The 16,209-nt window shown below is 34.8% G+C and overlaps 1 protein-coding gene and 1 long non-coding RNA gene across 6 annotated transcripts; one reads left to right on the top strand and one right to left on the bottom strand.

The window, feature by feature from the left end:
• Positions 1 to 230: 230 nt before the first annotated feature.
• On the bottom strand, positions 231 to 15,934 carry LOC130813277 (uncharacterized). Of its 4 annotated transcripts, none has more exons than XR_009042203.1 (6): positions 15,643 to 15,934; positions 15,481 to 15,560; positions 9,477 to 9,534; positions 8,359 to 8,509; positions 8,083 to 8,204; positions 231 to 618 (listed from the first exon to the last, which is right to left on the bottom strand). It is a non-coding gene; the product is annotated as an uncharacterized LOC130813277 (long non-coding RNA). The 4 variants fall into 4 exon arrangements; XR_009042202.1 differs by having other exon boundaries at positions 8,359 to 8,579; positions 15,643 to 15,818; XR_009042200.1 differs by lacking the exons at positions 8,083 to 8,204; positions 8,359 to 8,509.
• Positions 1,436 to 4,165, top strand: LOC130813275 (protein NUCLEAR FUSION DEFECTIVE 4-like). 2 transcript variants are annotated; one of them, XM_057679078.1, is made up of 2 exons: positions 1,436 to 2,642; positions 3,117 to 4,165. In XM_057679078.1, the coding sequence occupies exons 1-2, from the start codon at positions 1,492 to 1,494 to the stop codon at positions 3,535 to 3,537; spliced, it is 1,572 nt and encodes a 523-aa protein (XP_057535061.1). In that variant the 5' UTR covers positions 1,436 to 1,491; the 3' UTR covers positions 3,538 to 4,165. The 2 variants fall into 2 exon arrangements, with proteins under 2 accessions (XP_057535061.1, XP_057535060.1); XM_057679077.1 differs by having other exon boundaries at positions 3,114 to 4,165.
• Positions 15,935 to 16,209: the final 275 nt, after the last annotated feature.

Here is a 16,209-nt window from a genome sequence, read left to right as displayed (position 1 = left end):
AATATATTATTTTATTATTAAATAATAAATTCAATGGAGGAAAAGTAAAGGCCATAAACAATAAAAAAAATATTTTAAAAACGTTAGTGGAAAAAATATGAAAATCACAGTTAATAAAAAATATTTTTATAAAGTTAGTGGAAAAACATTGGAGACCTTAAATATTATTTAAATATTAAAATGAGAATAAACAAAATTATTTGTCTAAATTTGTGGTATCAATAAAAAGATTGTTTATGAGAATAACAATTGAAGCACAAAAAAATGGCAAATAAAAACTTTTATAACGGAGGGAGCAATTAGGATCATTGTTAGCCACATAATTAATGCAGCAGTGAACACCTGATTGAGTCCTAGCTTGACAATTATAGTTGCTTCTCATCATTTAGTGAAGGAAAAAAAATGATGTTCACATTGTTACATCACAATAATTAATACCATTGACAAATCCGAGAAACCAGAATTATCTATTTTGATTTGATATTTATTACAATGGTTTTGTGATTTTGTTTGTAGCTTTAATCAGCAAAGTTAAGCCAAGAATTAGATCTCCATTAATTGTGGGTCCTCTCTACACTGTGTGCATGGTTTTGAGTAATCTTGTGCCGTCTAAGCATCCTGCTGAAAGGGACAAATTATGATAAGCATTCACATTAATCATAAAAACTTATGTGCAACCAATCACATCCATATATGAACACATCGGAAACTGATAATCTCGCTATCAGTAAAAATGTTGCGTACATTCGACATGGTCCAAGTCTTGTTTAGATGGAAGCCACTTAAAAACATTTGGGTAACAAAATGTTGTGTTGAAAAACACATTGTTAGGACTTGAAATTCTGTCGTAAAAAAGGCCAATAGTGATGAGATTTTATCGTAAAATGGGTTGTCGTATCGAGTAATCTCTTTGTAAGTTCGCATTTACAACGAGACAATACAAGACTGTTATTGTCGGACCGGATGCACTCAATAACTATGCAGGGACGCTAACATTTAAGAGTCCTTTAATCGTGTTAGTGACCATGACAAAAAAATACTCCAGATACTACTATCTATAGTAAAATTACCCAAATATAAAAGCATCCCAGCCCCAAGCAAGAAAGGAATTAAATTAGTTGGACAAACAATATGTAACGAATGCATGCACATATCTACACTCACATCAAATATAAATGCGTATATATGATGATCACATATGTATTTTCATTAAACAATCCGTACAAACAACATTAAAACTAAAGGGGGTGGTAGATACAAATCCACATTTTACTTGTTGTAGCCACAATATATAGTTTACTGCCAACATTCTTCCTATACCTCTCTTTCATATCCTTTCCCTCTCATAGAGGTCTGATTTGAATTCTTCCTCTATATAAATACAAGAAGAATTAGATCGAACATCCAAAAGAGAGAAAAAGAGAAAGAGAGCAGACAGAAATCGAGTCTTGTCCACAGGAATTAATAACCCAAACAGCCCTGTAGTACGCCATGCCTAGAGACACAGCTCTTCAGTGGCTTAGCTTGGTAGGTGTGATATGGCTTCAATCAATAAACGGAACCAATTCTAATTTCCCTGCTTATTCTTCACAGCTTAAGCAACTCCTCTCTTTATCTCAACTTCAACTCAACAACCTTGCACTTGCATCCGATGCAGGCAAGCTTTTTGGTTGGTTAGCAGGCATTGCTGCAGTCTACCTACCTTTGTGGTTGGTCCTTTTGATCGGTTCTACCCTTGGTTTCATTGGCTATGGTTTGCAGTATCTCTTCCTCACCCACTACATAACTTCCCTTACATATTGGCATATTTTCTTTCTCACAGTTTTAGCAGGAAACGGTATTTGTTGGATAAACACAGTTTGTTATCTTGTTGCCATTCAGAATTTTCCCTTTCACCGACAGGCTGCTGTTGGTCTCGCAACAAGCTATTTAGGGTTAAGTGCTGTGGTTTATACAGCTGCTGTTGGTGCCTTTTCTTCTAAACTTTCTGAAAGAGCTGAACAATATATGCTCTTCAATTCTCTCCTTCCATTTACAATAAGTGTCATAACTGCCCCTTTCGTACGACATGTCGACACTAAAAAGCCAAAGAAGGTGAAATTTGGGTTTTTTGTTGTTTTAATGATAACAATAGCCACCGGGATCTATGCTGTTGCGAGTAGCTTGGGGGCAATGTCAAGGTCTGCACCATGGCTAAAAGTGGTTGGCATAGGAGTCTGTTTAACATCACTGTTGATAGTTCCTATGGCAGAATTTTTGGTTGGAATACTAGATGAAAAATGTTGTATCAACAGGGAAGTAAGAGTATGTAATCTTACAACTGATGTTGATGAAGCGGTAGAACATCAGAATGTCCAGAATTGGACGAAAGATCAAAATAATGACACTGTTGAAGGTAACAGGGAGGAGATATGCACCATGGAGGATATTGAAGCCAAATCGATGCTGCAGAGACTGAATTTTTGGCTGTATTTCTTCATATACATATCTGGTGCTACGCTAGGACTGGTTTACCTCAATAACTTAGGACAGATAGCAGAGTCTAGAGGGTATACTAGAACATCTTCGTTGGTCTCTTTTGCTTCTGCATTCGTGTTTTTTGGTCGTCTCATGCCATCTATCCTCAACTATGTCTACTCAAGGTATGCTCCTACTAGAAAATAACTACTTTATTCTAGAATATATAGAAGAATTGAAAAATACAATATCTGTCCATCATAATCATCACACTTCCACTTGAGGGTATTCCTAAAGAACTTTATTTCCTTCTATCACTCAGAATTCCCTCTTTTTTCTCTCATCAACTATTTTTTAACTCCTCCAAAATTTTCTCTTTTCTTTTCTTTCCTTCCTAGCTACACAATCTTGAAATTTTTCTTAACTATTTTATAGCAACTAATCTAACTTGATATGAAAATCATTTTGAGATGCAGGATTTACTAATAAGAAAACTAAGCTTGCCCTTAAAATCCTCAAAAATAACTCATGACTTATTTTCTCGCTCTCTAGTGGTCATTTTTAACCATTATTACCTTTATGTGTGTATTTGTAAAGAGTATTTGGGGGGAGGGGGTGTGGAATTGACACATACTTACAGGGGAATTTATGTTCAGCAGGAGTAAATGTATGGTCCCGGGACCAACTTCCATAGTTTTAGCAATGGTGCCAATGGCTGCAGCATTCTTCTTCCTTATTAACGGAAGCAACCTCTTTCTTCATGCAAGTACAGCAATCATTGGCTTCTCCACAGGTGTTATCACCGCAATTTCAGTCTCCACAACAACCGAGTTATTTGGGCCTAACCATTTTGGAGTAAACCATAACATAGTGGTAGCAAATATCCCTCTAGGATCCTTCATGTTTGGAAGTTTAGCAGCGGTTATGTATCACAGAGAAGGAGATGGACAAGGCAGATGCTTCGGTCTGCAGTGTTACAGTAAGACCTTCATAATTTGGGGATCTCTTTGTTCACTGGGTGCAGTCCTCGCTTTAGTACTTCATTCCCGAACTCGAAAATTCTATTTGCAGAGATTGTAAAGGCAGAGAAATATATATATATATATATATATATATATATATATATATATATATATAAGACAGCCTGGTACAAAAAGCACCCCCTAAAGTGAGGATCCGGGAAAGGGTCCCACCACAAAGATGTAATGTGGGTAAACCTTAACCTGCATTTTTGCAACCGGTTGCTTCCAGAACTCAAAATCACACAGCAACACCTGAAGCTGTGCGCCATGGCTCCTCTTAGGGTCAGTAGTAGATAGCACAATGTCTATTAATAGTGAGGAACATAAAACTAGACACCATTAGGGTCATTTGTCTTTTCGACTGCCCAAGATTAATAACCAGGTGCCTTAATTTTACTCTTGGCATTTTCTGGGCAGTGCATATTGTAGTAAGCTTAAATTTTGAAGGATCTAAAAACAAATATTTGTATCTTAAATTTACTTTAATTGTGATAAGTTGGGAGGAGAAAGGGAGGTTGTTAAAATAAAACGCTGGTGAATGTCTAGTAACTTTTTCTGCTATCATGATGGATCCATAACTTGGAATTTGAAATTCAATAGCAATTTTCAACAAAAAAAATGCATAAAGTTGAAGTAAAAAACATAATTATCCATCCATGGACCATTAGTTTTATAAAATCTAGAAACTTTATGCACTTAGTTTGCTGAATTGGTTTCTTGCTGTTATTGTTGTGTGGGTTGTTGGCTTTAGCTTTTCTTCTGGTGAGGTCCTCAGGCTGTTTGTTTAGGGATAATCGGTCATCTTGCTGGATGGGCTCATTCATCCTGGGTTCTTGTTTTTCTTCCCTGGGATCTTGTGTTTGGTTTTTTTGCTATAAGCTTGGCTTCTTTTGATTCTTTCCTTTTTTGGTGGTTCTTGTCTGGGGTTTTTTTGCCACTAGTGGGGGTTTCCCTTGTACATTCTAGCTCTTTTTGGTAATATAATTACTTTTACCAAAAAGTGCTTGTGGCTCAATAGATAGAACATCTGCATGTGGAGCAGAAGGTTTAGGGTTTGATCCCTACCTATCGCAGGTATCAATTTGGGGGTTTCTTGACTGCGCGCATCTCTCTTTACTCCCTCCTTAGGGGAACGAGTATGACTTGTCTGCATCTTTCAAGAAAAATAAAACCCACCACTCGGACCTGCCTTGTGCGGAATACTGGAGGTGTCATTTACCTTTTCAAATCATGGAGATGTGATCTTGATATTTTTTTCTTTCATTTCATCATCTACCATGAATGGGAGCCTTGGCGCACTAATTTAGTTGTTGTGTGACTAAAAGGTCACAAGTTCGATCTTGACACACAAGATTGGAAGCGCGACTGTATCAGAATGCCTACTAAGGTTTGGACATCCTCATACATATCGCCACCTTTAAGGAAACTCCACTTATACATCAAATTCTCTAAATTGAAGGCCAACCTCTATGACACCGAGATGCGTGAAAGGGCTCGGACAAGAAAGGCTCATCCAAACAATTGCAACCCTTTTAGACTAAATGTACAACATTCAAATGCTTGGATGAACAAGAGCTCGGCCGAGCAGATACAACCCTTTTAAGGCACATGCTTATCACATGATGATCAATGCTCAACATTGACGCTTGTTGTAACAAGATGGTTGTTTGAAATGAAAATGTGTTTATAAGGTGTGTTTTCTTTTAAAAAAAAGTCAGGTCTATTTTTGAAAATTAAATACATAAGATAATGTAGTAAAGCTTTTCCTTTTTTATGTTTGTACACATTTTGATATAACACTGACTCTTTGGGTTGAATCGCTTGAATTTAACAGAGTATCTTAGGCTCTTAGTTACTTACCATGCATGGTGTTAGGTGTACCATGAGTCCATGACCAAGTCCAACTGGTTCCGTGTTAAAGAGAAGGGAACTGACGTCCATGGTTAGCTTTTGGTTGGATATTGTGCTATATAATTCCTCGGTTCTGAAATACTAGCTACATTACGGTTACTGACACTATTTCGTTCAAGTTTATTTTATATATTGCGGCTAATGTGTAATAAAAAATATAGGGAAGTAGAATCTTATTTGAATCGTTTAATCGCATATTTTTATGATATTAACTTTTTATAATTTTTAATTACGCATAATTTAATATATAAATGATCAAAATAACGTATTGAATTGAGTAAAAATATATGGAGGAAGTATTTAGATGGTTGCAATTCAGCTTATTTTCAAATTAATTATTATGTCCATTACTTCATATGTCACATTATCTCTGCTCATTAGTTTAGCTCCAGAAAAATGCCCTTGATGGTACCAATCTACCGAAGTCGAGTCAACGAAATTAGCTTCCTCTAGAAATTTAGTTGGTGCAAGTTTTAAGGGACGTAAAAACTAGAGAAGAGTGAGAGGACAAAAGTGTGACACTAATTTATTGGAGAAAATGTAGATATATAGTAACCCGTTATTATAATTACCATCTGAAGTACTCCTATAATTTAATAAGGACACATACCCTTTTGCATCTAAAGAAAATGTCTTTTGTGAGATTGTTTTTCTCTTGCTCTCTTCATTTACAAATATTCTTCTCATTTATAATATTTCATCTTAATGAAAGAGAAATTTAAATAGAATTTTAAAAAATATATGAAAAAAAATTAAATTTATATAAAATCTTATTAGATTTGTTTTAATGAATTTTTATTGTACAATTCTTAGAAATTTTCATGATGCGTATTTAGAAATATCAAAGTTCAAAAATTACGTATAATATTGTGCAAAAATTTAATGGTAAGAATAAAAGAGAACGAAGGGAGTCGAAGAACTCTATATTAACGCTAACTTAAAAAGCAATACTCAAGTCTCAACGTGTCTCATTCTTGACACAAGCTTCTTAAGGTATGGTTCTCTAGTAGGATAGGCCTATCAAACATATTTGATCGAACCAAATTAGAGTTCTAGTCATAAATAAATAAGTCAGAAACCTCTAAATTCGAATCTAATTTGTTTGGTTGATTGGGTTAAACCAATTAGTCAACCTGATCTCAACTCACTTAAGCCATTTAGCATTATTTGTTTACATTTTAATTGACTATAAACTCAATTTTTAAATTTTTAGTTTAAGTTGTCATTTTATATTTGCTAAAAAAAAATTAGAAAATACTAAAAGAACTAAGTTCACGTTATATATTGATAGACAGACTCAAAATTAACTTGTTTAATTAAATGGAAAGGGTGACGCTAGGCTGGTAGGGAAGGAGGTAGAGGGGGAGGAAGGGGAAGGCTAATTTACCAAACATACAAATCCATATTAGGTTTATTTATCTTTGGTTTCTATCTGTTGAATGATGTTCTTTATACTTGAAACACTCGATTGATTAATAAAAATGTTGATTCAAAATAAAGACTTCAAAGGTCAATTGAACAAGTAAACAATTTTTAACTTCAATTGACAGTTGACATATAACATTTGACTTGGCCATTCCAAACGTCATTGCGATGCCAGAATGAGATCACCATGCCAAAATAAACTTTGGTCCTAAATAATGTACCCCACATGGACCAACACGCTTGTGGCTTGTGGGTGCCTAAAAGATATGGGCCAACCAAATTTAAACGCCGGCAGATAGGTCGTGGGCATGCGAGACTTTAATGCAAATAGTGGCAAGAAATCCATGTTGAATACCGAATTCTCCCGTGCATATTACAATTTACATGTCCTTGTCCAATTGGTTTGATGAGCACTATTAGGGAAACTTGGGGATGGAACAAGAGGCTTTCTTCTAACTTTTTTGGAGTTTGTAAAGCGATGAAAAACACTTTTCCGACCAAAATTTTTATTTTAATTAGCTCATCAATCCAAACAAGAGAGGGTTATAAGTAGGGTTTGAGCCGAATCCAACCAAACTCGGATTCAAACCCATTAACTTTTGGTGGTTCTAGAATCATCCCGAAACCTTAGGATCATGGCAAAGCTAGGGTGTGGTTTAGGTCAATCACAAACCCCCTCAATCATTACATTTTTCCTTTTATGATAGTAGTTATAAAGAACTTTAATGAATTTTAGCATGTAGAACTAAAATTTTGTCTTTAACCCACTCTCACCTTAAATTTTTGCTTCGTTACTACTTAGATTTGAAAATTTTGGATCCAGACTTAACAAGTATGATGATTCTACGATCCTAAAATTCATACTTGAACTTCTTTATATTTTAGAAGTTATATTAATACTAATTTATGTATATAGGTTGTATATAAGTCTAAATCAAGTCTAAATAAATATAGAATATGTTTAAAACAAATTTAAATTGATTTTGAATTGTGATATAGGCCGAGTTTAGAGCAGGTTTGAGACAAGTTTTGCGGGTTTGGTTCTTAAATGGGTTCAAACTTCAGAGAGACGGTCTAGGGTAGGTTTAGGTCTAAAAACCCTAGACATAGAGCTTTTTTTTTGGACTTGGACCCAAACTCAGACCGGTTGGGTATTAAAATATTAAACTCGAACCCTAAAATTAGATGCAGGTTTGGAGCAGGTTCAATAGGATCTTGAACGCATGATCATCCCTTGATTAAACAATAAAAATGGGGAAAACAATACCTGGGAAAACGTCTTTTCACAAACCAAACACCACCGCCCCCATGACTAGAAGGTTCTTTTCTTTGATTCATAAATTTTGGTTGTGGCTGTGTATGTGTATGGCTGGATCTAGGAAAGATAAGCTGAATACAAGAATTCTAATTGTTAGATAGGTGAAAACTACAAGACGTTTAAAAAATGCATAACGGAACTGGGACGGTAGTTGAAAGAGGATTTAAGATGATTATGCAAAGGTCAGAAAATGAAAGGGAAATAAGTGGAGAATGATGAACCAACCATTTGGAGAATCTCCATTCAATAAGGAGAGTCTGTTGTCTTGCAACTTTGCAAATTCTGATGGAATGGTTAAGGTCCTTCAATGTCACTTTGTTTCTGTAGCAGACTCATGCGCATCGAATGCCGAAAATGATGGATTCATTCTAAGGAGCTGTAGCATGTTTGCGTCAATCATAAGAAGACCTTTTATGATGTGTCTCTTAATACTTTCCATTTGATGTCTGTGTTATAAGTTATACCATCAACTAAAAAATATCCATAATCATGGAACATGCATAGCTTGTAGGTAGTAGCTAATTTTTGCCATCTCCACTAAAATTATTAGGGTGTAGAAATGAGCAAAACATCTGTTTGAAGATTGAAAACCGAACGCTATAACTCTTAGATACAGAACCAGTTGGTTCGTGATTCAGAGATCACTTGTTGCAAATTGATGCATGTACGTTGTTCCTGCAACTAAGTTAGCAATTCAGACATGATAACTGACCGTCATTTAAGTTCATCTCACAATTAGTGACCGACTCTTGAGCCTTAATTCTAAATATCTATCAGAATTGTACTACTCGTGCAACAAAGCCCTCAAGAAGCACAAGAAACAGAATCTCCCACGTAAGTTTTTGTTGTGTCATAGGCACCTTAAGATACAATGATTTTTTTTAGTTAGATGTAATTATAGTTGTAGGGCCAAAAACTTTAACTTAATCTTGAGCAGAAGACGGCCAAAACCAGCAGAATTTGGCTCAAAAAGCATCACAAGCCAAAACTGCCTAAAGTTGTTGTTCTCATTGGACCACAACCCAAAAGGTTGGCTATATCATCAGACAAAAAATAGCATACTAATGAACAAAATTTCTGTGATTTTGGTCAGATTCAATTAAAACAAAACCACAAGAGTGGTAGAAGAAGGACGAAAATGCTAGAAAAACATTCCACTTTAGGCGAAATCTTAATTTCACATAATAAATTAAACATTAGACAAGAATCAAAAAGGCCAAACTAAATGTAAAATAGCTTCGTTATATGCGATATATAATGTTGAAAACTCGTTAGCACTTCATGATGATTAATGGAAAGAGCAAACAGATGCCAGGAAAGAAAAGAGAAATCAGTGATTTTACCTGTAGCAAGATTGTCAGGTAGAAAAGGTTCCTGATTGATAGCACAATGAATACTTTCCTATAATTTGCAAAGTAGAAGATTGTAGTATTCATCTTAAAGACAAATCATTCATCAACTACTCCGTTTTATGCAAGTAAGCATATTACAAAATGTATTAGCAATGAATCCATCAAACATTCCAACTCTATTAGTTATATTTACTACTGAGAGAATAAAATCATCTAATGCTAGTGTTTGGTAAATAGAGGGTTGGTTGAATCAACTATTTTTGAATCATCTAATGTTAGTTTTTGGAAAATTAGTTGGTTGAATCAGCCATATTTGAACAAGCTGCTACTAGCAATGGATTCAAAATCAGCTAGTCAAACTAGTGGATAAAATCAGTTAATCAAATCAACCACTCTAATAAGCTACCAACTATCAGCAGTCGTTTGCCATACACCCCCAATATTAGGCTATAATTGACCTCTGAGATTAAAATACAAATTTGGATTACTAATTTGCCAAAATACCTAATGAGTTAAAATGAAGAGAAAATTATTTTTAAAAATCCCAACTTTGGGTGATTTTATTCAAAAAATCCCAATTTAAAATTAATATTTAAAAATCCAAACTTTGACAACAATTTAATTTTAAAGTTTTTAGTGACCTATAACCAGTTGAACAAGTTAATTTGATATTTTTAAACTTTGAAAAAAAAGGCCCTTAAAACTCACCCCATTTCCCACCTCTTAGCTTCCCACCACTAAACCACCTCTCCTTAGCCGCGCCACCACCTTAATCCACCACTGGGCCGATTTCCCTCCTACAACCACCGCCCTTAGACAATGAGTAACCTAGCCCCACCACTGCGGCGTTCGAAACCCCTCCTCTTCCTCCACCATCTAAATTCCATTCACCAAAATCACTAAAAACCACCATACTTGAACCCAAGGAGCCTAAAACCGCCACCTCCTATGCCGACTTTCCCATCTCCACCAGACCGCCACCATGAGATGACGACCAACCCACCTCCACCCCTGCACTGCTCGAGCCCCCCAAGCCCTTTTCTCTCCGTTACGACCACCATGAGACAAAATACCACTTGAGAGGAGAGGGGAGGAGAGGGGAGGAGAGGGGGAGGTTGTAGAGTGGTGGTGCTGACGACAGTGGGGAGGTAGCTAGGTTGACCGTGGTGGTGGCACTGGTGTTAGTTACGAGTAGGGGGCTGGAAGTAGGAGCCTTTTTCTTTTTTCTTTAAAGCATACTTTGCAAATTACAGCCTTAAAGTTTAAAACTTTTGCGAATTACGACCTCAATGTTTATTTTTTGCAAATTACAGCCATCAAAGTATCAAATTTTACAGGTTCAGGCCAAAAACACAAAACTCCGACCACTTAACCTAAAATTCCAATCACCAAAATGGTCGGAATTCTGTGTTTTGGCGTGAACTTGTAAACTTTGATACCTTGGTGGCTGTAATTCGCAAAAAATAAACAGTGAAGTTGTAATTTGCAAAAAACCTAAACTTTAAGGTTGGTTTTTAAAGTTTTTATAAACTTGTGAGCCATGAGGAACATGACTTGTCATGTTTAACCTCTTATACAGGTCACAAACTGGTCGAATGCTTTAAAATAAAATGTACTTTAAAGTTCGAATTTTTAAATATTAATCTAAAGTTGGGATTTTTAGAATAAAATCACCCAAAGTTGGGATTTTTAAATGTAATTTTCCCTAAAATAAAAACATATGAATGTTTATATCATCATCAAAATGCTATTATAATATATTGATATGATTATATGACTCCTGCATGGTCAGTAAGGGTAATTTGGTGATTTGTAGGCTGTTAGTTTAGTTCCTTAGGATATGTGTATATGTATTTATAGGTAATAGGTGGATTATTAGTGGGCGGAGAATTATTGTAATGAGTTTTTAACTATTAGAAGAGAACAAGCCTCTCGAAAGCTTGTAATACATTTCTAATCTTGCCATTAATCTCAGTTTTCTTTTTAGTTTGTGGTTTTGTTTTTTATAGTTCAAAAGTTTGATCTTGATCTCACATATTGCACGCATAAAGCAGATTCAAATTAATGTATAGTCGAGTGAGACCTACTAGAACATATAAGGTTAAAACAAGATTAAAAGGGTTGATAAGGGTCGGTTCGTGTTTGGGAAATGTTTGTGGATGTATCAGGCTATGATTTTAAGCGGGTTTTGAGTAGGGTGATGAGATTTCAAAGTGGATTATGAGGTAGAGATATCAATGTTGTGTAGATAAAAGAGAATAGGAAAGGAATGTGTTTGCGTGTAGATGGACTTTGTTGACGAAGACAACATCACAACAAAGAACAAATAGAAGAGGCATCGTATGATGTAGAAGAGGGATACTTGGCTAACTCTAGAATCAATATTGATATAGATACACAACAATAAGAACCTAAAGACTTTTACGGACGCAATCACACAAGTGTACCGCCAATCACACTAAGCATAGAAACATTCCTAGCTTGTATTCTAATCCAAGAACATAAGGAAAGAGAAGGATAAAGCAAGGCTATGATTTTATTAAACCTTCAACTGAAGAACTCTAATACATTTGTCCCCTATTTAAAATAAAACCTTAAAATTCAAAACGAAAAAACGAAATTTGAAACAACTCCTAGTTACAAATGATACTCTTGCAACTACTTCATAACAAGGTTATGCAATTTCCTTCTTCGTCCAAAAGTTTGGAAGGAAAAACGTCTTCTTTAAGTTCTTCTATAAAGTGCACGTCTAAGACTCTTGAGTTCAATTTCTTTTAGATGGAATTTAAAAGATGGAAGTTAGCTAATCTATGGAGGGAAATTTGTAATGGAAGCTATGTAACTTCCTTTGAATACTTTCAAATGTTGTTGGACAGAAAGGACTTTCAGATTGGCTTTGCTTTCTACTCATCCAACCTTTCCTTAACTTCTCCATGCACACGTTTTCTTGACTTCTTGTAACATCCTTAACTTCCTTATATTCAAATAGCTTTAAGAGGGAAAGAAAACAATCTCCCTCCTTGCTTGTACGTTTAGGTGAATGTACGTCAAGTAAGAACTTGTGAGTCTTTTATGTAAACTCCATTGTTTTAACTTCCTTTTTGTAACCTCCATGCAACTTTCATAGGGTGTGTTCCTTAATAACTAACTTGACTTCTCCTAACTTACTTTTGTTGTACTTCATGTGCAATCAAATTAATTATAAATTTTTGCTTCTTTTACAGCATTAAACATCCTATGCAAACCCTTGCAACATACATATTTAATTAAAGAGTTTAACTATTACAACATTGCAAAACAATTTGAAAAATATTAAAGCACAAAAATTAACTTTAAACAATTGAGAAAGACCTTTCACTAAGATATTCTCTCATTAGATGTCATGGGCGGAACATTGATGGTTGAGGGTGGGATGACTTTGCTAACAGAAATAAAAGTGTGTTTATTGAATATTCATGCATTCATTGGAGTTTAGAGATTCTATGTTATTAGGACTCTAATTATTGTGACTAAATTTTTAAAAGAAAAATATTTCAGAATTAACAGTTTTTTTTATAGGATTTAGACACTTGAATTTAAGTAAAAAAATTTCAATTAGCTTTGAATTTTAGCAAGAGTTTTTCACTTAGTTTTTTAGTCTACAAAAATTTCAAACAAACTATAATCCACCCTCTCTTATAGTATTCATCTATTAACAACTCCAAACATCCCTGCTATTGCATTTGTGGAAGACTGGTTCAAAGAGAAGGTTTGTGGTTCTAGCTTCAGTCACCAAAATTACTATCACGGTCCACAATTGCCACTTGCTTTAAATAAAAAAATTTCCAAGGATTCTTCAAATGTTCCACTACACTGATGGTTAAATTGGAGGAAACCCAGTATGGTCAACAAATAAAATATTCTTAAATGCATCAACTCGATAATTTTGCATTCTTTATAATTTTTGTTTTAATTAGTTCTTTAAAACTTTTTACATTTTCATTCATTCCTCTTTTAGTAAAGTGTTTCTTATACATTCTCTCTAGTTTTAAAAAAGCCTTCTTCCGTCTTCTCCACTTTTTCTTTGTCCTTGCACTTTTTCAGCTAAACCTACTCTTCCAAATTCCAACAAAATTTTAATATAATAAAGTCATTTTAATATAATAAGTTCCATTCAGCACACATCACTTGTATTGCCATATTTTCAATACTTAACGAACAATTACAACGCCAAAGTTAGCACTGGCTACTCAATAGGTTAGAATTAAGTTCAATTATAAAGTTTGAATCAATTCGATTTAGCCTTGATACATCCAACACAAATTATTAGAGTGAGTGACTTGAGTCAACCCTTTTAGTGTCTCAATTTTACTTAAGTTTAGCTTGTCATGTTTGTTGTACGCTGATCACGAAGAAGAGAGTCCAAGGTGCATAATAGATAGTAGTGTCTTGCATGGGAAGGTTTGCTTTGGAAGAGCACGCTACCCAAGAGTTAAGTACAGTCTCACCTCCTTTTGCTTTTCTGAGATGAAAAATGTGTTTGGCCGCAAAGGATGTGAGACAAAATCGTACACCATTATAGCTTCTTAGGCGAGCAACAAAGTCGTTAAGGTGCGGAGGACGCATTAGCTCCTCTTCAAAGGCCGCTAGGACGATTTTTAGACATGCTCAAATAAGCAATACTCCAGCCCAACTTTAGTTATTGGCCAAGGCTTTTGTATATATAAATGGGCACTCATATCATATGTATTGTAACTTTTAAATAAAATTATATATATTGAAACTTAAATGGCGAGCAACCACTAGAGTGTTGTGTGATAGGAGTTTTCCGACTAGATTAAAATGTAAAATTAATCGAGTTGTAGTTCGACCTGCGTTTTCGTATGGGATAGAGCGTTGGCCAAGCAAGAAGATATATAGCATAAGATAGAAGTAATAAAGTTGCAAATATTAAAGTGGATGTGTGAAGAGGATTAAGAATCAGGTTTTAAAAGAGAGGCTAGAGGTTGCTCCTTCCTTAAAAAGGTGCACGAAAGTAGATTAAGATTGCTTCGATATGTGCAAAGGAAGAAAAATGACGTGCAGTGAAAAGTGTGGAAACATCATGGTTTATGGAAAAACACCGTGGTAGGCCAAAGAAAACATGGGAGAAGCAAATTAGTAATGACATGAGCAAGATGAATCTCTTTGGCGAATTCATGTCTAGGACCATAGGTACTTTATCTTTTCCATGTTTATTGCTTGTGCATGTTGCTTGTTATTTATTTTCTTTGATTTAAGCTATTAGCCTTATTAGTTGTCTTAACGTGTCTTGTCCTACTGCCAACTACTTATCATGTCTTACCTTTGCTTCAATTTTTCTCAAGCCGAGGATCTCTTTGGTCCTCGATAAGGGTATGGTCTGTCGTCTTCCACCCCTTCCCATACCTTGATCGTAGTTTTTATGAGCGAGATATATTGAGTATGATGATGATTATCTATGGTAAGTTAAGCCAAGACTTTAACTTATCATTTTGAATCTTGTTTTGCATGTACACACACACTCTCTCTCTCTTTTCTTCTACACATGTAAATTCCACTGCAATATCTTCACCAGTGAGGTCTAATATTTGTTTGTACTCTCTCTATCTTTTCTCTTCTACACTCTTGTAAACTACAATATACCTTCATTAGTGAGATAATGGTCTATCCTTAAACAACACTAAAACAAAACACAGGCACTAATGGAGGAGTAGCCAAGTTGACAAATCTCGTTACATTTTGTGATATGACTTCTTATTTTGGTTTATTGCATTGTGTTTCATCTTTTTACTTTGTAGTTCATTAGTTACATATGGATTTTGCTTACCACCGCAAATTATAACAGAAATGCAATCAATCAGGCATTGAAACTGATGAATAATTGAATGAATTTGACACAACAATCAATCATCAACGTACACGAGCAACATTTACATTATAGTACTGGAATATGAAGTAAAGTAGAACAAAACTAACGCAGAAACTGCAAACTTACCGCAAATGTTATCCTCCCGTAGTTTCTCAAACCGCAAAAACTGCAAACTTGCAAACTTACACACACACAACAGCGAAACACTGAAAAAAAAATATCAGAAAATTGATTCATCGTGAGAAATTTTTAATAGAGTGAAGAAAGAAAATCAAAATTTAGAAAAACCTCTTTAGTTGGAACCGACATAGCCGAAGCAGATTACGAGTCTCTTCTACCGAAAACCGTTCAAATTCGAAGGAGAAGTGATTAATTCTTGAATTTGTGAAACTTGATGGCGATAGTGAAGCGGTAGAAATGGAGAATAGTGATGGAGTACAGCCAAGTTTTATACTCGACTCGTTTCTAAGAGAAAAAAAGGACGAGTATGCCATTATTATTTATTCTTTAAAACTTAATTTTTATTTGAGATCGTCTTTATAAGAGACAGTGAGACACGTCTCAAATGGGCCGGCCCAATATTACTTAGAAAAAAACTTTAAAAAAATATATGTTATGTAATCCTATTTGGAGTTGGTGTTATAACCTATCAAAGTTGGTATTATAATATGTTAGAGTTGGTGTTATAATTAATTAAAGTTGGTATCAATACCAACTTTAATTAATTATAACACCAACTCCAAATAACAATTTTAATAGGTTATAACACCAACTTCAATAGGTTATAACACCAACTCCAAATATGCTCAATCGCGCGTGTTAGTTTTTAGATATTTTTTAATTTTTTATTATTGA

Source organism: Amaranthus tricolor, chromosome 5 (assembly GCF_026212465.1).
Source record: "Amaranthus tricolor cultivar Red isolate AtriRed21 chromosome 5, ASM2621246v1, whole genome shotgun sequence".
NCBI lineage: Eukaryota > Viridiplantae > Streptophyta > Magnoliopsida > Caryophyllales > Amaranthaceae > Amaranthus > Amaranthus tricolor.
This window is presented reverse-complemented; position numbering and strand designations above follow the sequence as displayed.